The sequence below is a fragment of the Scyliorhinus torazame genome, chromosome 5 (assembly GCF_047496885.1).
Source record: "Scyliorhinus torazame isolate Kashiwa2021f chromosome 5, sScyTor2.1, whole genome shotgun sequence".
In the NCBI taxonomy this organism is placed as follows: domain Eukaryota; kingdom Metazoa; phylum Chordata; class Chondrichthyes; order Carcharhiniformes; family Scyliorhinidae; genus Scyliorhinus; species Scyliorhinus torazame.
In genome coordinates this window covers 7,748,731-7,772,852 of record NC_092711.1, presented here as the reverse complement: position 1 = coordinate 7,772,852, position 24,122 = coordinate 7,748,731, and the positions used below count along the sequence as shown (strand labels likewise).

Below are 24,122 nucleotides of genomic sequence, written 5' to 3'. Positions count from 1 at the left end.
CTCCCAGAGTCAGGACCCGAGCTGTGATCCCTCACCTGTCTACCAGAGACAGAGCCTTGACTGTGACCCCTCACCTCTCTCCCAGAGACAGGGCCCGGCCTGTGACCCCTCACCTCTCTCCCAGAGACAGGGCCCGGCCTGTGACCCCTCTCCCTTTCCCAGAGACAGGGCCCGGGCTGTGCCCCTCACCTCTCTCCCAGAGACAGGGCCCGGCCTGTGACTCCTCACCTCTCACCCAGAGACAGGGCCCGGCCTGTGACCCCTCATCTCTCTCCCAGAAACAGGTCCCGGACTGTGACCCCTTACCTCTCACCCAAAGAGTGGGCCCGTCCTGTGACCCCTCACCTCTCTCCCAGGGTCAGGGACCAGCCTGTGACCCCTCACCGCTCTCCCAGAGAGTGGGCCTGGCCTGTGACCCCTCACCTCTCTCCCAGACACAGGACCCAGCCTGTGACTCCTCACCTCTCTCCCAGAGACAGGGTCCGGCCTGTGACCCCTCACCCTTTCCCAGAGACAGGGTCTGGCCTGACCCCTCACCTCTCTCCCAGAGACAGGGCCCGGCCTGTGACCCCTCACCTCTCTCCCAGAGACAGAGCCCGGCCTGTATCCTCCTCACCCCTCTCCCAGAGACAGAGTCCGGCCTGTGACCCCTCACATCTCTCCCAGAGTCAGGACCCGAGCTGTGACCCCTCACCTGTCTCCCAGAGACAGAGCCTTGACTGTGACCCCTCACCTCTCTCCCAGAGACAGGGCCCCGCCTGTGACCCCTCACCCTTTCCCAGAGACAGGGCCCGGGCTGTGACCCCTCACCTCTCTCCCAGAGACAGGGCCCGGCCTGTGACCCCTCACCCCTCTCCCAGATACAGTGCCCGGCCAGTGACCCCTCACCTCTCTCCCAGAGACAGAGCCCGGCCTGTGACCCCTCACCTCTCTCCCAGAGACATGGCCCGGCCTGTGACCCCTCACCTCTCTCCCCGAGACAGGGCCAAGCCTGTGACCCCTCAACCCTCTCCCAGAGACAGGGCCCGGCCTGTGACCCCTCACCTCTCTCCCAGGGTCAGGGCCCGGCCTGTGACCCCTTAACTCTCTCCCAGAGACAGAGCCCGGCCTGTGACCACTCACATCTCTCCCAGAGACAGGGCCCGGCCTGTGACCCCTCACCCTCTCCCAGAGAAACGGCCTGGCCTGTGACCCCTCACCTCTCTCTCCCAGAGACAGGGCCCGGCCTGTGCCCCCTCACCTCTCTCCCAGAGAAACGGCCTGGCCTGTGACCCCTCCCCTCTCTCCCAGAGACAGGGCCCAGCCTGTGACCCCCTCACCCCTCTCCCAGAGACAGAGCCCGGCCTGTGACCCCTCACCTCTCTCCCAGAGAGTGGGCCCGGCCTGTGACCCCTCACCTCTCTCCCAGAGACAGGGCCTGGCCTGTGACCCCTTACCTCTCTCCCAGAGACAGTGCCCGGCATGTGACCCCTTACCTCTCTCCCAGAGAGTGGGCCCGGCCTGTGACCCCTCGCCTCTCTCCCAGGGTCAGGGCCCGGCCTGTGACCCCTCACCTCTCTCCCAGAGACAGGACCCAGCCTGTGACCCCTCACCTCTCTCCCAGAGACAGGGCCCGGCCTGTGACTCCTCGCCCCTCTCCCAGAGAGAGGGCCCGGCCTGTGACCCCTCACCTCTCTCAGAGACAGAGCCCGGCCTGTGACCCCTCACCCTTTCCCAGAGACAGGGTCCTGCCTGTAACCCCTCACCTCTCTCCCAGAGACAGAGCCCGGCCTGTGACCCCTCACCTCTCTCCCAGAGAGAGGGCCCGGCCTGTGACCCCTCACCTCTCTCCCAGAGACAGAGCCCGGCCTGTGACCCCTCACCTCTCTCCCAGAGAGAGGGCCCGGCCTGTGACCGCTCACCCTTTCCCAGAGACAGGGCCCGGCCTGTGACCCCTCACCTCTCTCCCAGAGACAGGGCCCGGCCTGTGACCCCTCACCTCTCTCCCAGAGAGAGGGCCGGGCCTGTGACCCCTCACCTCTCTTCCAGAGACAGAGCCCGGCCTGTGACCCCCTCACCCCTCTCCCAGAGACAGCGTCCGGCCTGTGACCCCTCACCTCTCTCCCAGAGACAGGGCCCGGGCTGTGACCCCTCACCTCTCTCCCAGAGACAGAGCCCGGCCTGTGACCCCTCACCTCTCTCCCAGAGACAAAGCCCGGCCTGTAACCTCCTCACCCCTCTCCCAGAGACAGGGTCCGGCCTGTGACCCCTCACATCTCTCCCAGAGTCAGGACCCGAGCTGTGACCCCTCACCTGTCTCCCAGAGACAGAGCCTTGACTGTGACCCCTCACCTCTCTCCCAGAGACAGGGCCCGGCCTGTGACCGCTCTCCCTTTCCCAGAGACAGGTCCCGGGCTGTGACCCCTCACCTCTCTCCCAGAGACAGGGCCCGGCCTGTGACTCCTCACCTCTCACCCAGAGACAGGGCCCGGCCTGTGACCCCTCACCTCTCTCCCAGAAACAGGGCCCGGACTGTGACCCCTTACCTCTCACCCAAAGAGTGGGCCCGTCCTGTGACCCCTCACCTCTCTCCCAGGGTCAGGGACCAGCCTGTGACCCCTCACCTCTCTCCCAGAGAGTGGGCCTGGCCTGTGACCCCTCACCTCTCTCCCAGACACAGGACCCAGCCTGTGACTCCTCACCTCTCTCCCAGAGACAGGGTCCGGCCTGTGACCCCTCACCCTTTCACAGAGACAGGGCCCGGGCTGTGACCCCTCACCCTTTCCCAGAGACAGGGTCTGGCCTGACCCCTCACCTCTCTCCCAGAGACAGGGCCCGGCCTGTGACCCCTCACTTCTCTCCCAGAGACAGAGCCCGGCCTGTATCCTCCTCACCCCTCTCCCAGAGACAGAGTCCGGCCTGTGACCCCTCACATCTCTCCCAGAGTCAGGACCCGAGCTGTGACCCCTCACCTGTCTCCCAGAGACAGAGCCTTGACTGTGACCCCTCACCTCTCTCCCAGAGACAGGGCCCCGCCTGTGACCCCTCACCCTTTCCCAGAGACAGGGCCCGGGCTGTGACCCCTCACCTCTCTCCCAGAGACAGGGCCCGGCCTGTGACCCCTCACCCCTCTCCCAGATACAGTGCCCGGCCAGTGACCCCTCACCTCTCTCCCAGAGACAGAGCCCGGCCTGTGACCCCTCACCTCTCTCCCAGAGACATGGCCCGGCCTGTGACCCCTCACCTCTCTCCCCGAGACAGGGCCAAGCCTGTGACCCCTCAACCCTCTCCCAGAGACAGGGCCCGGCCTGTGACCCCTAACCTCTCTCCCAGGGTCAGGGCCCGGCCTGTGACCCCTTAACTCTCTCCCAGAGACAGAGCCCGGCCTGTGACCACTCACATCTCTCCCAGAGACAGGGCCCGGCCTGTGACCCCTCACCCTCTCCCAGAGAAACGGCCTGGCCTGTGACCCCTCACCTCTCTCTCCCAGAGACAGGGCCCGGCCTGTGCCCCCTCACCTCTCTCCCAGAGAAACGGCCTGGCCTGTGACCCCTCCCCTCTCTCCCAGAGACAGGGCCCAGCCTGTGACCCCCTCACCCCTCTCCCAGAGACAGAGCCCGGCCTGTGACCCCTCACCTCTCTCCCAGAGAGTGGGCCCGGCCTGTGACCCCTCACCTCTCTCCCAGAGACAGGGCCTGGCCTGTGACCCCTTACCTCTCTCCCAGAGACAGTGCCCGGCATGTGACCCCTTACCTCTCTCCCAGAGAGTGGGCCCGGCCTGTGACCCCTCGCCTCTCTCCCAGGGTCAGGGCCCGGCCTGTGACCCCTCACCTCTCTCCCAGAGACAGGACCCAGCCTGTGACCCCTCACCTCTCTCCCAGAGACAGGGCCCGGCCTGTGACTCCTCACCCCTCTCCCAGAGAGAGGGCCCGGCCTGTGACCCCTCACCTCTCTCAGAGACAGAGCCCGGCCTGTGACCCCTCACCCTTTCCCAGAGACAGGGTCCTGCCTGTAACCCCTCACCTCTCTCCCAGAGACAGAGCCCGGCCTGTGACCCCTCACCTCTCTCCCAGAGAGAGGGCCCGGCCTGTGACCCCTCACCTCTCTCCCAGAGACAGAGCCCGGCCTGTGACCCCTCACCTCTCTCCCAGAGAGAGGGCCCGGCCTGTGACCGCTCACCCTTTCCCAGAGACAGGGCCCGGCCTGTGACCCCTCACCTCTCTCCCAGAGACAGGGCCCGGCCTGTGACCCCTCACCTCTCTCCCAGAGAGAGGGCCGGGCCTGTGACCCCTCACCTCTCTTCCAGAGACAGAGCCCGGCCTGTGACCCCCTCACCCCTCTCCCAGAGACAGCGTCCGGCCTGTGACCCCTCACCTCTCTCCCAGAGACAGGGCCCGGGCTGTGACCCCTCACCTCTCTCCCAGAGACAGAGCCCGGCCTGTGACCCCTCACCTCTCTCCCAGAGACAAAGCCCGGCCTGTAACCTCCTCACCCCTCTCCCAGAGACAGGGTCCGGCCTGTGACCCCTCACATCTCTCCCAGAGTCAGGACCCGAGCTGTGACCCCTCACCTGTCTCCCAGAGACAGAGCCTTGACTGTGACCCCTCACCTCTCTCCCAGAGACAGGGCCCGGCCTGTGACCCCTCTCCCTTTCCCAGAGACAGGTCCCGGGCTGTGACCCCTCACCTCTCTCCCAGAGACAGGGCCCGGCCTGTGACTCCTCACCTCTCACCCAGAGACAGGGCCCGGCCTGTGACCCCTCACCTCTCTCCCAGAAACAGGGCCCGGACTGTGACCCCTTACCTCTCACCCAAAGAGTGGGCCCGTCCTGTGACCCCTCACCTCTCTCCCAGGGTCAGGGACCAGCCTGTGACCCCTCACCTCTCTCCCAGAGAGTGGGCCTGGCCTGTGACCCCTCACCTCTCTCCCAGACACAGGACCCAGCCTGTGACCCCTCACCTCTCTCCCAGAGACAGGGTCCACCTGTGACCCCTCACCCTTTCACAGAGACAGGGCCCGGGCTGTGACCCCTCACCCTTTCCCAGAGACAGGGTCTGGCCTGACCCCTCACCTCTCTCCCAGAGACAGGGCCCGGCCTGTGACCCCTCACCTCTCTCCCAGAGACAGAGCCCGGCCTGTATCCTCCTCACCCCTCTCCCAGAGACAGAGTCCGGCCTGTGACCCCTCACATCTCTCCCAGAGTCAGGACCCGAGCTGTGACCCCTCACCTGTCTCCCAGAGACAGAGCCTTGACTGTGACCCCTCACCTCTCTCCCAGAGACAGGGCCCCGCCTGTGACCCCTCACCCTTTCCCAGAGACAGGGCCCGGGCTGTGACCCCTCACCTCTCTCCCAGAGACAGGGCCCGGCCTGTGACCCCTCACCCCTCTCCCAGATACAGTGCCCGGCCAGTGACCCCTCACCTCTCTCCCAGAGACAGAGCCCGGCCTGTGACCCCTCACCTCTCTCCCAGAGACATGGCCCGGCCTGTGACCCCTCACCTCTCTCCCCGAGACAGGGCCAAGCCTGTGACCCCTCAACCCTCTCCCAGAGACAGGGCCCGGCCTGTGACCCCTCACCTCTCTCCCAGGGTCAGTGCCCGGCCTGTGACCCCTTAACTCTCTCCCAGAGACAGAGCCCGGCCTGTGACCACTCACATCTCTCCCAGAGACAGGGCCCGGCCTGTGACCCCTCACCCTCTCCCAGAGAAACGGCCTGGCCTGTGACCCCTCACCTCTCTCTCCCAGAGACAGGGCCCGGCCTGTGCCCCCTCACCTCTCTCCCAGAGAAACGGCCTGGCCTGTGACCCCTCCCCTCTCTCCCAGAGACAGGGCCCAGCCTGTGACCCCCTCACTCCTCTCCCAGAGACAGAGCCCGGCCTGTGACCCCTCACCTCTCTCCCAGAGAGTGGGCCCGGCCTATGACCCCTCACCTCTCTCCCAGAGACAGGGCCTGGCCTGTGACCCCTTACCTCTCTCCCAGAGACAGTGCCCGGCATGTGACCCCTTACCTCTCTCCCAGAGAGTGGGCCCGGCCTGTGACCCCTCGCCTCTCTCCCAGGGTCAGGGCCCGGCCTGTGACCCCTCACCTCTCTCCCAGAGACAGGACCCAGCCTGTGACCCCTCACCTCTCTCCCAGAGACAGGGCCCGGCCTGTGACTCCTCACCCCTCTCCCAGAGAGAGGGCCCGGCCTGTGACCCCTCACCTCTCTCAGAGACAGAGCCCGGCCTGTGACCCCTCACCCTTTCCCAGAGACAGGGTCCGGCCTGTAACCCCTCACCTCTCTCCCAGAGACAGAGCCCGGCCTGTGACCCCTCACCTCTCTCCCAGAGAGAGGGCCCGGCCTGTGACCCCTCACCTCTCTCCCAGAGACAGGGCCCGGCCTGTGACCTCTCACCTCTCTTCCAGAGACAGAGCCCGGCCTGTGACCCCCTCACCCCTCTCCCAGAGACAGCGTCCGGCCTGTGACCCCTCACATCTCTCCCAGAGACAGGGCCCGGGCTGTGACCCCTCACCTCTCTCCCAGAGACAGAGCCCGGCCTGTGGCCCCTCACCCCTCTCCCAGAGACAGGGCCCGGCCTGTGACCCCTCACCCTTTCCCAGAGAGTGCCCGGGCTGTGACTCCTCACCTCTCTCCCAGAGAGAGGGCCCGGCCTGTGGATCCCCTCACCCCTCTCCCAGAGACAGGGCCCGGCCTGTGACCCCTCACCTCTCTCCCAGAGACAGGGCCCGAGCTGTGACCCCTCACCTCCCTCCCAGAGAGAGGGCCTGGCCTGTGGATCCCCTCACCCCTCTCCCAGAGACAGGGCCCGGCCTGTGGATCCCCTCACCTCTCTCCCAGAGACAGGGCTCGGCCTGTGCCCCCTCACCCTTTCCCAGAGACAGGGCCCGGCCTGTGACTCCTCACCCCTCTCCCAGAGAGAGGGCCCGGACTGTGCCCCCTCACCCTTTCCCAGAGACAGGGCCCGGCCTGTGACCCCTCACCTCTCTCCCAGAGACAGGGCCCGGCCTGTGCCCCCTCACCCTTTCCCAGAGACAGGGCCCGGCCTGTGACTCCTCACCTCTCTCCCAGAGAGAGGGCCCGGCCTGTGGATCCCCTCACCCCTCTCCCAGAGACTGGGCCCGGGCTGTGCCGCAACAACCTTCCCCCCCCGCAACCCACCTCCCCGAGCCGTCCCCTACCTGGCTCACCTCATGTGGTCGTATTTTCTGAAGAGGGCGTTGTACTCCACAGCCCGCTGCTGGAGTTCCACGTCGAGACAACTCCCGTAGATGGACACCACTTGCCGAATGCGGCTGGAGAGGATGGGGGGGGGGGTGGGAATGACAGACACGTTATTAGCAGAGCACCGGTGGAGACGGAGGAAGAGAGAGAGGGGGGTGGGGGGGGCAGGCGGGGTCAGGGCCCAGCAATACCCCAACACAGCGGCCAACAGCTGCCGCTCCAACCGCCACCTCGGTGTGGGCCTCGAGACCAGGCCCTTGGTCACCACAGACCGCAGACCATTCCAGTCACTTCCCTGAAGACATATCGCCCAGGGGTACGGATAATGGTGGCTTATTTGCGGCCAAACTGAAATAGCCAAGCCCCCCAACCTCCACCCTTACCTCGTGCTGTACCTGTCCTGGGAGTGTTTGATGGGGACAGTGTAGAGGGAGCTTTACTCTGTATCTAACCCCGTGCTGTACCTGTCCTGGGAGTGTTTGATGGGGACAGTGTAGAGGGAGCTTTACTCTGTATCTAACCCCGTGCTGTACCTGTCCTGGGAGTGTTTGATGGGGTCAGTGTAGAGGGAGCTTTACTCTGTATCTAATCCCGTGCTGTACCTGTCCTGGTAGTGTTTGATGGGGACAGTGTAGAGGGAGCTATACTCTGTATCTAACCCCGTGCTGTAACTGTCCTGGGAGTGTTTGATGGGGACAGTGTAGAGGGAGCTTTACTCTGTGTCTAACCCCGTGCTGTACCTGTCCTGGGAGTGACTGATGGGGACAGTGTAGAGGGAGCTTTACTCTGTATCTAACCCTGTGCTGTACCTGTCCTGGGAGTGACTGATGGGGACAGTGTAGAGGGAGCTTTACTCTGTATCTAACCCTGTGCTGAACCTGCCCTGGGAGTGTTTGATGGGGACAGTGTAGAGGGAGCTTTACTCTGTATCTAACCCCGTGTTGTACCTGTCCTGGGAGTGTTTGATGGGGACAGTGTAGAGGGAGCTTTACTCTGTATCTAACCCCGTGCTGTACCTGTCCTGGGAGTGTTTGATGGCGACAGTGTAGAGGGAGCTTTACTCTTTATCTAACCCCGTGCTGTACCTGCCCTGGGAGTGTTTGATGGCGACAGTGTAGAGGGAGCTTTACTCTGTATCTAACCCCGTGCTGTACCTGTCCTGGGAGTGTTTGATGGGGACAGTTTAGAGGGAGCTTTACTCTGTATCTAACCCTGTGCTGAACCTGCCCTGGGAGTGTTTGATGGGGACTGTGTAGAGGGAGCTTTACTCTGTATCTAACCCCGTGCTGTACCTGTCCTGGGAGTGTTTGATGGGGACAGTGTAGAGGGAGCTTTACTCTGTATCTAACCCCGTGCTGTACCTGTCCTGGGAGTGTTTGATGGCGACAGTGTAGAGGGAGCTTTACTCTTTATCTAACCCCGTGCTGTACCTGTCCTGGGAGTGTTTGATGGCGACAGTGTAGAGGGAGCTTTACTCTGTATCTAACCCCGTGCTGTACCTGTCCTGGGAGTGTTTGATGGGGACAGTGTAGAGGGAGCTTTACTCTGTATCTAACCCCGTGCTGTACCTGTCCTGGGAGTGTTTGATGGGGACAGTGTAGAGGGAGCTTTACTCTGTATCTAACCCCGTGCTGTACCTGTCCTGGGAGTGTTTGATGGGGACAGTGTAGAGGGAGCTTTACTCTGTGTCTAACCCCGTGCTGTACCTGTCCTGGGAGTGACTGATGGGGACAGTGTAGAGGGAGCTTTACTCTGTATCTAACCCTGTGCTGAACCTGCCCTGGGAGTGTTTGATGGGGACTGTGTAGAGGGAGCTTTACTCTGTATCTAACCCCGTGCTGTACCTGTCCTGGGAGTGTTTGATGGGGACAGTGGAGAGGGAGCTTTACTCTGTATCTAACACCGTGCTGTACCTGTCCTGGGAGTGTTTGATGGCGACAGTGTAGAGGGAGCTTTACTCTGTATCTAACCCCGTGCTGTACCTGTCCTGGGAGTGTTTGATTGGGACAGTATAGAGGGAGCTTTACTCTGTATCTAACCCCGTGCTGTACCTGTCCTGGGAGTGTTTGATGGGGACAGTGTAGAGGGAGCTTTACTCTGTATCTAACCCCGTGCTGTACCTGTCCTGGGAGTGTTTGATGGGGACAGTGTAGAGGGAGCTTTACTCTGTATCTAACCCCGTGCTGTACCTGTCCTGGGAGTGTTTGATGGGGACAGTGTAGAGGGAGCTTTACTCTGTGTCTAACCCCGTGCTGTACCTGTCCTGGGAGTGACTGATGGGGACAGTGTAGAGGGAGCTTTACTCTGTATCTAACCCTGTGCTGAACCTGCCCTGGGAGTGTTTGATGGGGACTGTGTAGAGGGAGCTTTACTCTGTATCTAACCCCGTGCTGTACCTGTCCTGGGAGTGTTTGATGGGGACAGTGTAGAGGGAGCTTTACTCTATATCTAACCCCGTGCTGTACCTGCCCTGGGAGTGTTTGATGGCGACAGTGTAGAGGGAGCTTTACTCTTTATCTAACCCCGTGCTGTACATGCCCTGGGAGTGTTTGATGGCGACAGTGTAGAGGGAGCTTTACTCTGTATCTAACCCCGTGCTGTACCTGTCCTGGGAGTGTTTGATGGGGACAGTGTAAGGGAGCTTTACTCTGTATCTAACTCCGTGCTGTACCTGTCCTGGGAGTGTTTGTTGGGGACAGTGTAGAGGGAGCTTTACTCTGTATCTAACCCCGTGCTGTACCTGTCCTGGGAGTGTTTAATGGGGACAGTGTAGAGGGAGCTTTACTCTGTATCTAACCCTGCGCTGTACCTGTCCTGGGAGTGTTTGATGGGGACAGTGTAGCGGGAGCTTTACTCTGTATCTAACCCTGTGCTGTACCTTTCCTGGGAGTGTTTGATGGGGACAGTGTAGAGGGAGCTTTACTCTGTATCTAACCCCGTGTTGTACCTGTCCTGGGAGTGTTTGATGGGGACAGTGTAGAGGGAGCTTTACTCTGTATCTAACCCCGTGCTGTACCTGTCCTGGGAGTGTTTGATGGGGACAGTGTAGAGGGAGCTTTACTCTGTATCTAACCCCGTGCTGTACCTGTCCTGGGAGTGTTTGATGGGGACAGTGTAGAGGGAGCTTTACCCTGTATCTAACCCCGTGCTGTACCTGTCCTGGGAGTGTATGATGGGGACAGTGTAGAGGGAGCTTTACTCTGTGTCTAACCCCGTGCTGTACCTGTCCTGGGAGTGACTGATGGGGACAGTTTAGAGGGAGCTTTACTCTGTATCTAACCCTGTGCTGAACCTGCCCTGGGAGTGTTTGATGGGGACTGTGTAGAGGGAGCTTTACTCTGTATCTAACCCCGTGCTGTACCTGTCCTGGGAGTGTTTGATGGGGACAGTGTAGAGGGAGCTTTACTCTGTATCTAACCCCGTGCTGTACCTGTCCTGGGAGTGTTTGATGGCGACAGTGTAGAGGGAGCTTTACTCTTTATCTAACCCCGTGCTGTACCTGCCCTGGGAGTGTTTGATGGCGACAGTGTAGAGGGAGCTTTACTCTGTATCTAACCCCGTGCTGTACCTGTCCTGGGAGTGTTTGATGGGGACAGTGTAGAGGGAGCTTTACTCTGTATCTAACCCCGTGCTGTACCTGTCCTGGGAGTGTTTGATGGGGACAGTGTAGAGGGAGCTTTACTCTGTGTCTAACCCCGTGCTGTACCTGTCCTGGGAGTGACTGATGGGGACAGTGTAGAGGGAGCTTTACTCTGTATCTAACCCTGTGCTGAACCTGCCCTGGGAGTGTTTGATGGGGACTGTGTAGAGGGAGCTTTACTCTGTATCTAACCCCGTGCTGTACCTGTCCTGGGAGTGTTTGATGGGGACAGTGTAGAGGGAGCTTTACTCTGTATCTAACACCGTGCTGTACCTGTCCTGGGAGTGTTTGATGGCGACAGTGTAGAGGGAGCTTTACTCTGTATCTCACCCTGTGTTGTACCTGTCCTGGGAGTGTTTGATGGGGACAGTGTAGAGGGTGCTTTAGTCTCTATCTAATCCTGTGCTGTAGCTGTCCTGGGAGTGTTTGATGGGGACAGTGTAGAGCGACCTTTACTCTGTATCTAACCCTGTGCTGTAGCTGTCCTGGGAGTGTTTGATGGGGACAGTGTAGAGGGAGCTTTACTCTGTATCTAACCCCGTGCTGTATCTGTCCTCGGAGTGTTTGATGGGGACAGTGTAGAGGGAGCTTTACTCTGTATCTAACTCCGTGCTGTACCTGTCCTGGGAGTGTTTGTTGGGGACAGTGTAGAGGGAGCTTTACTCTGTATCTAACCCCGTGCTGTACCTGTCCTGGGAGTGTTTAATGGGTACAGTGTAGAGGGAGCTTTACTCTGTATCTAACCCTGTGCTGTACCTGTCCTGGGAGTGTTTGATGGTGACAGTGTAGCGGGAGCTTTACTCTGTATCTAACCCTGTGCTGTACCTTTCCTGGGAGTGTTTGATGGGGACAGTGTAGAGGGAGCTTTACTCTGTATCTAACTCCGTGCTGTACCTGTCCTGGGAGTGTTTGTTGGGGACAGTGTAGAGGGAGCTTTACTCTGTATCTAACCCCGTGCTGTACCTGTCCTGGGAGTGTTTAATGGGGACAGTGTAGAGGGAGCTTTACTCTGTATCTAACCCTGTGCTGTACCTGTCCTGGGAGTGTTTGATGGGGACAGTGTGGAGGGAGCTTTACTCTGTATCTAACCCCGTGCTGTACCTGTCCTGGGAGTGTTTGATGGGGACAGTGTAGAGGGAGCTTTACTCTGTATCTAACCCCGTGCTGTACCTGTCCTGGGAGTGTTTGATGGGGACAGTGGAGAGGGAGCTTTACTCTGTATCTAACACCGTGCTGTACCTGCCCTGGGAGTGTTTGATGGCGACAGTGTAGAGGGAGCTTTACTCTTTATCTAACCCCGTGCTGTACCTGCCCTGGGAGTGTTTGATGGCGACAGTGTAGAGGGAGCTTTACTCTGTATCTAACCCCGTGCTGTACCTGTCCTGGGAGTGTTTGATGGGGACAGTGTAGAGGGAGCTTTACTCTGTATCTAACTCCGTGCTGTACCTGTCCTGGGAGTGTTTGTTGGGGACAGTGTAGAGGGAGCTTTACTCTGTATCTAACCCCGTGCTGTACCTGTCCTGGGAGTGTTTAATGGGGACAGTGTAGAGGGAGCTTTACTCTGTATCTAACCCTGCGCTGTACCTGTCCTGGGAGTGTTTGATGGGGACAGTGTAGCGGGAGCTTTACTCTGTATCTAACCCTGTGCTGTACCTTTCCTGGGAGTGTTTGATGGGGACAGTGTAGAGGGAGCTTTACTCTGTATCTAACCCCGTGTTGTACCTGTCCTGGGAGTGTTTGATGGGGACAGTGTAGAGGGAGCTTTACTCTGTATCTAACCCCGTGCTGTACCTGTCCTGGGAGTGTTTGATGGGGACAGTGTAGAGGGAGCTTTACTCTGTATCTAACCCCGTGCTGTACCTGTCCTGGGAGTGTTTGATGGGGACAGTGTAGAGGGAGCTTTACCCTGTATCTAACCCCGTGCTGTACCTGTCCTGGGAGTGTATGATGGGGACAGTGTAGAGGGAGCTTTACTCTGTGTCTAACCCCGTGCTGTACCTGTCCTGGGAGTGACTGATGGGGACAGTTTAGAGGGAGCTTTACTCTGTATCTAACCCTGTGCTGAACCTGCCCTGGGAGTGTTTGATGGGGACTGTGTAGAGGGAGCTTTACTCTGTATCTAACCCCGTGCTGTACCTGTCCTGGGAGTGTTTGATGGGGACAGTGTAGAGGGAGCTTTACTCTGTATCTAACCCCGTGCTGTACCTGTCCTGGGAGTGTTTGATGGCGACAGTGTAGAGGGAGCTTTACTCTTTATCTAACCCCGTGCTGTACCTGCCCTGGGAGTGTTTGATGGCGACAGTGTAGAGGGAGCTTTACTCTGTATCTAACCCCGTGCTGTACCTGTCCTGGGAGTGTTTGATGGGGACAGTGTAGAGGGAGCTTTACTCTGTATCTAACCCCGTGCTGTACCTGTCCTGGGAGTGTTTGATGGGGACAGTGTAGAGGGAGCTTTACTCTGTGTCTAACCCCGTGCTGTACCTGTCCTGGGAGTGACTGATGGGGACAGTGTAGAGGGAGCTTTACTCTGTATCTAACCCTGTGCTGAACCTGCCCTGGGAGTGTTTGATGGGGACTGTGTAGAGGGAGCTTTACTCTGTATCTAACCCCGTGCTGTACCTGTCCTGGGAGTGTTTGATGGGGACAGTGTAGAGGGAGCTTTACTCTGTATCTAACACCGTGCTGTACCTGTCCTGGGAGTGTTTGATGGCGACAGTGTGGAGGGAGCTTTACTCTGTATCTCACCCTGTGTTGTACCTGTCCTGGGAGTGTTTGATGGGGACAGTGTAGAGGGTGCTTTAGTCTCTATCTAACCCTGTGCTGTAGCTGTCCTGGGAGTGTTTGATGGGGACAGTGTAGAGCGACCTTTACTCTGTATCTAACCCTGTGCTGTAGCTGTCCTGGGAGTGTTTGATGGGGACAGTGTAGAGGGAGCTTTACTCTGTATCTAACCCCGTGCTGTATCTGTCCTCGGAGTGTTTGATGGGGACAGTGTAGAGGGAGCTTTACTCTGTATCTAACTCCGTGCTGTACCTGTCCTGGGAGTGTTTGTTGGGGACAGTGTAGAGGGAGCTTTACTCTGTATCTAACCCCGTGCTGTACCTGTCCTGGGAGTGTTTAATGGGTACAGTGTAGAGGGAGCTTTACTCTGTATCTAACCCTGTGCTGTACCTGTCCTGGGAGTGTTTGATGGTGACAGTGTAGCGGGAGCTTTACTCTGTATCTAACCCTGTGCTGTACCTTTCCTGGGAGTGTTTGATGGGGACAGTGTAGAGGGAGCTTTACTCTGTATCTAACTCCGTGCTGTACCTGTCCTGGGAGTGATTGTTGGGGACAGTGTAGAGGGAGCTTTACTCTGTATCTAACCCCGTGCTGTACCTGTCCTGGGAGTGTTTAATGGGGACAGTGTAGAGGGAGCTTTACTCTGTATCTAACCCTGTGCTGTACCTGTCCTGGGAGTGTTTGATGGGGACAGTGTGGAGGGAGCTTTACTCTGTATCTAACCCCGTGCTGTACCTGTCCTGGGAGTGTTTGATGGGGACAGTGTAGAGGGAGCTTTACTCTGTATCTAACCCCGTGCTGTACCTGTCCTGGGAGTGTTTGATGGGGACAGTGTAGAGGGAGCTTTACTCTGTATCTAACCCCGTGCTGTACCTGTCCTGGGAGTGTTTGATGGGGACAGTGTAGAGGGAGCTTTACTCTGTATCTGACCCCGTGCTGTACCTGTCCTGGGAGTGTTTGATGGGGACAGTGTAGAGGGAGCTTTACTCTGTATCTGACCCCGTGTGCCTATCTCTGCCGCACTGACTGTCGTTCCCGGTTCTCCCTCGCCAGCGTTGATGATCACTCACTCCACATTCTGATGGATCCGGGTGCTCAGTTTCATGAGGGCTGTGATGGCGTAGGCCCGGGTGGCTGGCAGCGACATGTGGGATTGTAATACGGTCTCCAGGACGTCCAAGACATCGTCCTCCGTCACCTGTAGCGGGGTGGGGGAATTCCCGGGACAACGTGAGGTGTTGAATTGACATCTTGCGTCGATCTCTGAACTCGCACGTCCCGCCCTCGAAGAACAACGGAACACCAGAAATAGGATCGGGCGGCGGCTAGCCCGCCCTTCGAGGCTACTCCGCCGTTCAACCGGGTCATGGCCGACCCTTGACCTTGGCGTCATATTCCCCGCGCTCTCCCCGCACCGTCACAGTCTCGAAATCTATTCCATTTCTTTCTTGAATATATTGAGTGACTTGGCCTCCTCTGGTAGGTTGACCAACGCTTCTCCTGATCTCCGTCCTCACAGGCCTACCCTGTATCCTGAGGCCGTGGCCCCTTGTCCTTGGCCCTCCAACCAGAGACCTCATCTCCAGTCTCTCCTCATAAGACAGTCATCGGGGCTGGCTCAGCACAGGGCTAAATCGCTGGCTTTGAAAGCAGGCCAAGGCAGGCCAGCAGCACGGTTCAATTCCCGTACCAGCCTCCCCGAACAGGCGCTGGAATGTGGCGACTAGGGGCTTTTCACAGTAACTTCATTTGAAGCCGACTTGTTACAATAAACGATTTTCATTTCATTTCTAGGATGTAGATCGTTTGGAGACTTGGGCGGAGAGATGGCAGATGGAGTTTAATCCGGACAAATGTGAGGTAATGCATTTTGGAAGGTCTAATGCAGGTAGGGAATATACAGTGAATGGTAGAACCCTCAAGAGTATTGACAGTCAAAGAGATCTAGGAGTACAGGTCCACAGGTCATTGAAAGGGGCAACACAGGTGGAGAAGGTAGTCAAGAAGGCATACGGCATGCTTGCCTTCATTGGCCGGGGCATTGAGTATAAGAATTGGCAAGTCATGTTGCAGCTGTATAGAACCTTAGTTAGGCCACACTTGGAGTATAGTGTTCAATTCTGGTCGCCACATTACCAGAAGGATGTGGAGGCTTTAGAGGGGGTGCAGAAGAGATTTACCAGAATGTTGCCTGGTCTGGAGGGCATTAGCTACGAGGAACGGTTGAATAAACTCGGTTTGTTCTCACTGGAACGACGGAGGTTGAGGGGAGACCTGATAGAGGTCTACAAAATTATGAGGGGCATAGACAGAGTGGATAGTCAGAGGCTTTTCCCCAGGGTAGAGGGGTCAATTACTAGGGGGCATAGGTTTAAGGTGAGAGGGGCAAGGTTTAGAGTAGATGTACGAGGCAAGTTTTTTACGCAGAGGGTAGTGGGTGCCTGGAACTCGCTGCCGGAGGAGGTAGTGGAAGCAGGGACGATAGGGACATTTAAGGGGCATCTTGACAAATACATGAATAGGATGGGAATAGAGGGATATGGACCCAGGATGTGTAGAAGATTGTAGTTTAGTCGGGCAGCATGGTCGGCACGGGCTTGGAGGGCCGAAGGGCCTGTTCCTGTGCTGTACTTTTCTTTGTTCTTTGTTCTTTAGTAACAACCGTTCGCAAGTCAGAAATTTAGGCCTTTGATGAAGCATAAGACATAGGAGCAGAATTAGGCCACTCGGCCCATCGAGTCTGCTCCGCCATTCAATCATGGCTGATATTTTTCTCACCCCGTTCTCCTGCCTTCTCCCCATAACCCCGATCCCCTTATTGATCAAGAACCGATCTATCTCTGTCTTAGAGACACTCAGTGATTTGGCCTCCACAGCCTTCTGCGGCAAAGAGTTCCACAGATTCACCGCCCTCTGGCTGAAGAAATTCCTCCTCATCTCTGTTTTAAAGGATCGTCCCTTTAGTCTGAGATGGTGTCCTCTGCTTCTAATTGTTCCTACAAGTGGAAACATCCTCTCCACGTCCACTCTATCCAGGCCTCGCAGTATCCTGTAAGTTTCAATAAGATCCCCCCTCATCCTTCTAAACTCCAACGAATACAGACCCAGTGTCCTCAACCATTCCTCATACGACAAGCTCTTCATTCCAAGAGAGTATTCCGGGCTTTATTAACGGGGCTACAGAGTACAAGAGTGAGGAGGTGATGCTGAACTTCTACAAGGCACTAGTTAGACCTCAGCTGGAATATTGTGGACAGTTCTGGGCGTCACACTATAGGAAGGATGTGAACACACTGGAGCGAGTGCAGAGGAGGTTCACAAGAATGTTTCAGGGATGAGAAACTTCAGAGATGAGGAGAGATTGGGGATGTTCCCCTTGGAGAGCAGAAGGCGGAGGAGATTTGATCGAGATGTTGCAAATTGTGAGGGGGGGCTGGACAGAGTAGACTGGGAGACGCTATTCCCGCTCGGAAAAGGATCGAGAACGAGTGGGAACAGATTTAAAGTGATTTACAAAAGGGGTAATGATGGTGTGAGAACAAACGTTTCCACAGAGCGAGCGGTGGGGTGAGGAACGCACTGTCTGCAAGCGTGGTGGAGGCAGCTTCAATCGAGGCGTTCAAGGGGGCGTTAGATGAGTGGTGAATAGAAACAATGTTGGAGGGGTCCGGGGAAAAGGCAGGGAAAACGGCACTAAGTCACAATGCTCGATTGGAGAGCCGGGGCACAGACGATGGGCCGAATGGCTGGTTTAGCACAGTGGGCTAAGCTGGCTGGCTTGTAATGCAGATCAAGGCCAGCAGCATGGGTTCAATTCCCGTACCGGCCTTCCCAAACAGGCGGCGGAAGGTGGCAACCAGGGGCTTTTCACGGTAACTTCATTTGAAGCCTACTTGTGACAATAAGCGATTATTATTATTATTATCAACGCCCGCAACACTTCCAGAGATGCCCACCCTGCGCTAGGCCCCAGCTCAGTTTTGAGCACTGCACCACCTATCCATGAACCCGTGACGAGGCTCGGCCTAGTCAGCTAGGCACGAGCCCCACCTTTGGCCCCTGCGCCACCTAGCCATGAACCCGTGACGAGGCTCGGCCCAGTCAGCTAGGCCCGAGCCTCACCTTTGACCCCTGCGCCACGTATCCACGAACCCGTGACGAGGCTTGGCCCAGTCAGCTAGGCCAGAGCCCCACCTTAGACCCCTGCGCCACCTATCCATGAATCTGTAACGAGGCTCGGCCTAGTCAGCGAGGCCCGAGCCCCACCCGAACGGCATTGCTCTCCACAATCGACAGTTCAGCCCCCCAATAAAAACACCATAACCGGCGTTTAAACAGCCCCGATAAGGGTGGGAGATCGACAGAAGCACTCGACAGGAGTAACTCCCAACTGTTCACTCGCCTGAATTGGTTCTTCTTCCTCACACTCTCCGGACAGGAGGAGGTCTCCATATTCGCCAACACACCAGGAAGCCACCTGTACCAATGGTTGCTGCAATATACAAGCAGATTAAAGGTTAGGCTCTGAGCATCAGGGGGAGCGCCGCACTATCAGAGGGTCAGTACTGAGGGAGTGCCGCACTGTCAGTGGGTCAGTACTGAGGGAGCGCCGCACTGTCAGAGGGTCAGTACTGAGGGAGTGCCGCACTGTCAGAGTGTCAGTACTGAGGGAGTGCTGCACTGTCAGAGTGTCAGTACTGAGGGAGTGCCGCACTGTCAGTGGGTCAGTACTGAGGGAGCGCCGCACTGTCAGAGGGTCAGTACTGAGGGAGTGCAGCACTGTCAGAGGGTCAGTACTGAGGGAGTGCCGCACTGTCAGAGGGTCAGTACTGAGGGAGTGCTGCACTGTCAGAGTGTCAGTACTGAGGGAGTGCCGCACTGTCAGTGGGTCAGTACTGAGGGAGCGCCGCACTGTCAGAGGGTCAGTACTGAGGGAGCGCCGCACTGTCAGAGGGTCAGTACTGAGGGAGCGTGGCACTGTCAGAGGGTCAGTACTGAAGGAGCGCCGCACTGTCAGAGGGTCAGTACTGAGGGAGCGCTGCACTGTCAGAGGGTCAGTACTGAGAGAGTGCAGCACTGTCTGAGGGTCAGTACTGAGGGAGTGCTGCACTGTCAGAGGGTCAGTACTGAGGGAGTCCCGCACTGTCAGAGGGTCAGTACTGAGGGAGCGCCGCACTGTCAGAGGGTCAGTACTGAGAGATTGCTGAACTGTCAGAGGGTCAGTACTGAGGGAGCGCCGCACTGTCAAAGGGTCAGTACTGAGGGAGTGCCGCACTGTCAGAGTGTCAGTACTGAGGGAGTGCCGCACTGTCAGAGGGTCAGTACTGAGAGAGTGCAGCACTGTCTGAGGGTCAGTACTGAGGGAGTGCTGCACTGTCAGAGGGTCAGTACTGAGGGAGTGCCGCACTGTCAGAGGGTCAGTACTGAGAGATTGCTGAACTGTCAGAGGGTCAGTACTGAGGGAGCGCCGCACTGTCAAAGGGTCAGTACTGAGGGAGTGCCGCACTGTCAGTGGGTCAGTACTGAGGGAGCGCCGCACTGTCAGAGGGTCAGTACTGAGGGAGCGCCGCACTGTCAGAGGGTCAGTACTGAGGGAGCGTGGCACTGTCAGAGGGTCAGTACTGAACGAGCGCCGCACTGTCAGAGGGTCAGTACTTAGGGAGTGCCGCACTGTCAGAGGGTCAGTACTGAGGGAGCGCCGGACTGTCAGAGGGTCAGTACTGAGGGAGCGCTGCACTGTCAGAGGGTGAGTACTGAAGGAGCGCCACACTGTCAGAGGGTCAGTACTGAGGGAGCGCCGCACTGTCAGAGAGTCAGTACTGACGGAGTGCCGCACTGTCAGAGGGTCAGTACTGAGGGAGTGACGCACTGTCAGTGGGTCAGTACTGAGGGAGCGCCGCACTGTCAGAGGGTCAGTACTGAGGGAGCGCCGCACTGTCAAAGGGTCAGTACGGAGGGAGTGCCGCACTGTCAGAGGGTCAGTACTGAGGGAGTGTCGCACTGTCAGAGGGTCAGTACTGAGGGAGTGCCGCACTGTCAGAGAGTCATTACTGAGGGAGTGCCGCACTGTCAGAGATTCAGTACTGAGGGAGTGCCGCACTGTCAGAGGGTCAGTACTGTGGGAGCGCCGCACTGTCAGAGTGTCAGTACTGAGGGAGTGCCGCACTGTCAGAGGGTCAGTACTGAGAGATTGCTGAACTGTCAGAGGGTCAGTACTGAGGGAGTGCAGCACTGTCTGAGGGTCAGTACTGAGGGAGTGCTGCACTGTCAGAGGGTCAGTACTGAGGGAGTGCCGCACTGTCAGAGGGTCAGTACTGAGGGAGTGCCGCACTGTCAGAGGGTCAGTACTGAGGGAGCACCGCACTGAGGGTCAGTACTGAGGGAGTACTGCACTGTCAGTGGGTCAGCACGGAGGGAGTGCCGCACTGTCAGAGGGTCAGTACTGAAGGAGCGCTGCACTGTCAGAGAGTCAGTACTGGGAGAGTGCTGCACTGTCAGAGGGTCAGTACTGACGGAGTTACGCACTGTCAGAGGGTCAGTACTGAGGGAGTGCCGCACTGTCAGAGGATCAGTACTGAGGGAGCGCTGCACTGTCAGATGGTCAGTACTGAGGGAGCGCCGCACTGTCAGAGGGTCAGTACTGAGGGATGGCCGCAATGTCAGAGGGTCAGTACTGAGGGAGTGCCAAATGTATTTCCAATTTCACTGTCTCCCTCTGTCTCTCTCTCTCTGTCCCTCGGTCTCTCTGTATCGCTCTCTATCTCTCTCTCTCTCCCTCTGTCTCTCTCCATCTCTCTCCCTCTCTCTCCCTCTGTCTCCCTCTCTCTTGCAGTCTCTCTCTCTCGCTGTCTCTCTCTCTCTCTGTACCTCTCTATCTCTCTCTGTCCCTCTCCATCTCTCTTTCTTTCTCTCTCTCCCTCTATCTGTCTGTCTGTCTCCCTCTCTCTGTCTCTCTCACTCCCTGTCTCTCTGTCTCTCTCCCTCTGTCTCTCTCCATCTCTCTCTCTCCCTCTGTCTCTCTCTCTGTCTCTCTATCTCTCTTTCTGTCACTCTCCATCTCTGTCTCTCTCTCTCCCTCTGTCTCTCTATCTCTCTCTCTCTCTGTTTCCCTCTCTCTAGCGCTCTCTGTCTCTCCCTCTTCCCCTCTCTGTCTCTGACTCACCCTCTCACTCTGTTGCCATGGGTAACTGGCCGGTGTGATTGCCACAGGGAGCAGGGAGCTGCGGAGACGGGGGTACCTGTGAGATATCTTTGTCCAGAGCCAGGTAGAGCCTCTGTACGGTGTAGGAGTGTAAATCGCTGGCATTCGTGATCAGTTGGATGAGGTTGGGAACAGCATCGTCGCGGACATAGCTGCCGGCCTGGAACGGAACGGAACATTCCGGGTCAGAAGAACATCAAAGCCAGGGAACAGCTCGATAGAGTGTTCAGGACCTGGGTGTAAATGTGGGAGGGTGAGCTGTGAGGAGGATACAGAGATCCTTCTGCGTGATTTGGGACAAGTTGAGCGAGTGGGCAAATGAATGGCAGATGCAGTTTAATGTGGATAAATGCGAGGTTATCCACTTTGGTGGCAAAAACAGGAAGGCAGATTATTATCTGAGTGGCTATAGATTAGGAGAGGGAAATGTGCAACGAGATCTGGATGTAGAACATAGAACAGTACAGCGCAGTACAGGCCCTTCGGCCCTCGATGTTGCGCCGACCTGTGAAACCACTCTAAAGCCCATCTACACTATTCCCTTATCGTCCATATGTCTATCCAATGACCATTTAAATGCCGTTAGTGTTGGCGAGTCCACTACTGTTACAGGCAGGGCATTCCACACCCTTACTACTCTCTGAGTAAAGAACCTACCTCTGATATCTGTCCTATATCTATCTCCCCTCAATTTAAAGCTATGTCCCCTCGTGCTAGACATCACTATCCGAGGAAAAAGGCTCTCACTGTCCACCCTATCCAATCCCCTGATCATCTTGTATGACTCAATTAAGTCACCTCTTAACCTTCTTCTCTCTAACGAAAACAGCCTCAAGTCCCTCAGCCTTTCCTCATAAGATCTTCCCTCCATACCAGGCAACATCCTGGTAAATCTCCTCTGCACCCTTTCCAATGCTTCCACGTCCTTCCTATAATGCGGCGACCAGAATTGCACGCAATACTCCAAATGCGGCCGCACCAGAGTTTTGTACAGCTGCAACATGACCTCATGGCTCCGAAACTCAATCCCTCTACCAATAAAAGCTAACACACCGTACGCCTTCTTAACAACCCTCTCAACCTGGGTGGCGACATTCAGGAGTTGTACCTCGTACACCATTCGCTGAAGGTAAGCATGCAGGTGCAGCAGGCGTTAAGGGAGGCTAATGGTATGCTGGCCTTCATTGAACTGAAAATGAAAACCGCTTATTGTCACAAGCAGGCTTCAAATGAAGTTACTGTGAAAAGCCCCTAGTCGCCACATTCCGGGGCCTGTTCGGGGAGGCTGGTACGGGAATCGAACCGCGCTGCTGGCCTGCCTGGGTCTGCTTTCAAAGCCAGCGGTTTAGCCCTGTGCTAAACCAGCACAATTGCGAGAGGTTTCGAGTGTGGAAGCAGGGATGTGTTGCTGCAATTGTACAGGGGCCTTGCTGAAGCTAGACCTGGAGTATTGTGAGCAGTTTTGGTCTCCTTATCTGAGGGAGGACGTTCTTGCTCTCGAGGGAGTGCAGCCGAAGGTTTCCCAGACTGATTCCTGGGATGGCGGGACTGACGTACGAGGAGAGATTGAGTCGGTTGGGATTGTATTCGCCGGAGTGAAGAAGAATGAGGGGGGATCTCATAGAAACCTATCAAATTCTAACAGGACTGGACAGGGGAGATGCAGGAAGGATGTTCCCGATGGTGGGGGGGTGTCCAGAACCAGGGGTCACAATCTGAGGATGCGGGGGAGACCATTTCGGACAGAGATGAGGAGAAATCTCTTCACCCAGAGAGTAGTCGACCAGTGGGATTCATTACCACAGGAAGTAGTTAAGTCCAAAACATTGCATGTTCATAAGAAGCTGTTCGATATAGCAGTGAGGGCGAAGGGGATCAAAGGATATGGGGGAAATCTCCCAAATTCTATGTTTCTAAGTTAAATGTTAAAATTGAGGCCTAAATTTCAGGCTTGACTGAAGGGTTGATGGTAAAATTGAGGCCTGTGTAACAGGCTGGTGGAGCGGGGGCTGAATGGGCCTCCTCCTGTTCCTGTGGAACAGACTTGAGGGGCTGAAAGGGCCTCCCCCTGTTCCTGAGTAACAGGCTCGAGGGGCTGAATGGGCCTCCTCCTGTTCCTGTGTAACAGGCTCGAGGAGGGGGGGCTGAATGGGTCTCCTGTTCCTGTGTAACAGACTCGAAGGGCTGAATGGGCCTCCTCCTGTTCCTGTGTAACAGGCTCGAGCAGGGGGCTGAATGGGCCTCCTCCTGTTCCTGTGCAACAGACTCGAGCAGGGGGCTGAATGGGCCTCCTCCTGTTCCTGTGTAACAGACTCGAAGGGCTGAATGGGCCTCCTCCTGTTCCTGTGTAACAGGCTCGAGCAGGGGGCTGAATGGGCCTCCTCCTGTTCCTGTGTAACAGGCTCGAGCAGGGGGCTGAATGGGCCTCCTCCTGTTCCTGTGCAACAGACTCGAGGGGCTGAATGGGCCTCCTCCTGTTCCTGTGTAACAGGCTCGAGCAGGGGGCTGAATGGGCCTCCTCCTGTTCCTGTGCAACAGACTCGAGCAGGGGGCTGAATGGGCCTCCTCCTGTTCCTGTGTAACAGACTCGAGGGGCTGAATGGGCCTCCTCCTGTTCCTGTGTAACAGGCTCGAGGAGGGGGGGCTGAATGGGCCTCCTCCTGTTCCTGTGTAACAGACTCGAAGGGCTGAATGGGCCTCCTCCTGTTCCTGTGTAACAGACTCGAGCAGGGGGCTGAATGGGCCTCCTCCTGTTCCTGTGTCACATGTCATTGCATGTCATTGGTGGGCCCGAGACCCGGTATTGTCCGCGATACTCAGCCTCCGACGGCGCGGTTCGCTCGAGCTTTTAAAACTTGTGAAACAGCGCACAGTGTGCCCACAGTGCTGGACGGGGGAGAGTAGCAGGGGGGGGTAGCCAGGAGGTGGGCTGTGGGGCAGGGGTTGATGGGCACGGAACACCATTGCCGTGGCCGGCAAGGCAGCCGTGTGCACACCGCTCACAGCCCACGGTGAACGTAGTGCCACAGGTCGTATAGATGCACCCCCCCCCCACCCTACCCTGGATCCAGCAGACCCATCAGCTGTACGGACACCCTCCAGCACGACCAGTGCCATCGTGTTGGCTGGGATGAGCGTGTGTGGGGAGTGTGATGTGTAATGCGGCTTGTCAGCCTCCCGAGTGTCAATCACGGACCCGGCGAATCCCGCAACGTCTCTCACTGCAATCGGTTGTGTTCCACGCGGCGGCCATTACAGGACCAGCGCCAATTTTGCTGTCGTAGACGTTCGCCCGCT

General features: G+C 57.4%; 1 protein-coding gene across 1 annotated transcript in view; it reads right to left on the bottom strand.

Moving 5' to 3' along the window:
• The window catches only part of LOC140422588 (AP-1 complex subunit gamma-1-like), a 242,815-nt gene that overhangs the window by 82,945 nt on the left and 135,748 nt on the right, over positions 1 to 24,122 (bottom strand). The window contains exons 12-15 of the mRNA XM_072507595.1: positions 20,863 to 20,985; positions 18,027 to 18,116; positions 14,695 to 14,822; positions 7,170 to 7,274 (exon numbers count right to left, since the gene is read on the bottom strand). Of these exons, the coding sequence (XP_072363696.1) occupies positions 7,170 to 7,274; positions 14,695 to 14,822; positions 18,027 to 18,116; positions 20,863 to 20,985 (446 nt within the window). The remainder of the gene's footprint in view (positions 1 to 7,169; positions 7,275 to 14,694; positions 14,823 to 18,026; positions 18,117 to 20,862; positions 20,986 to 24,122) is intronic.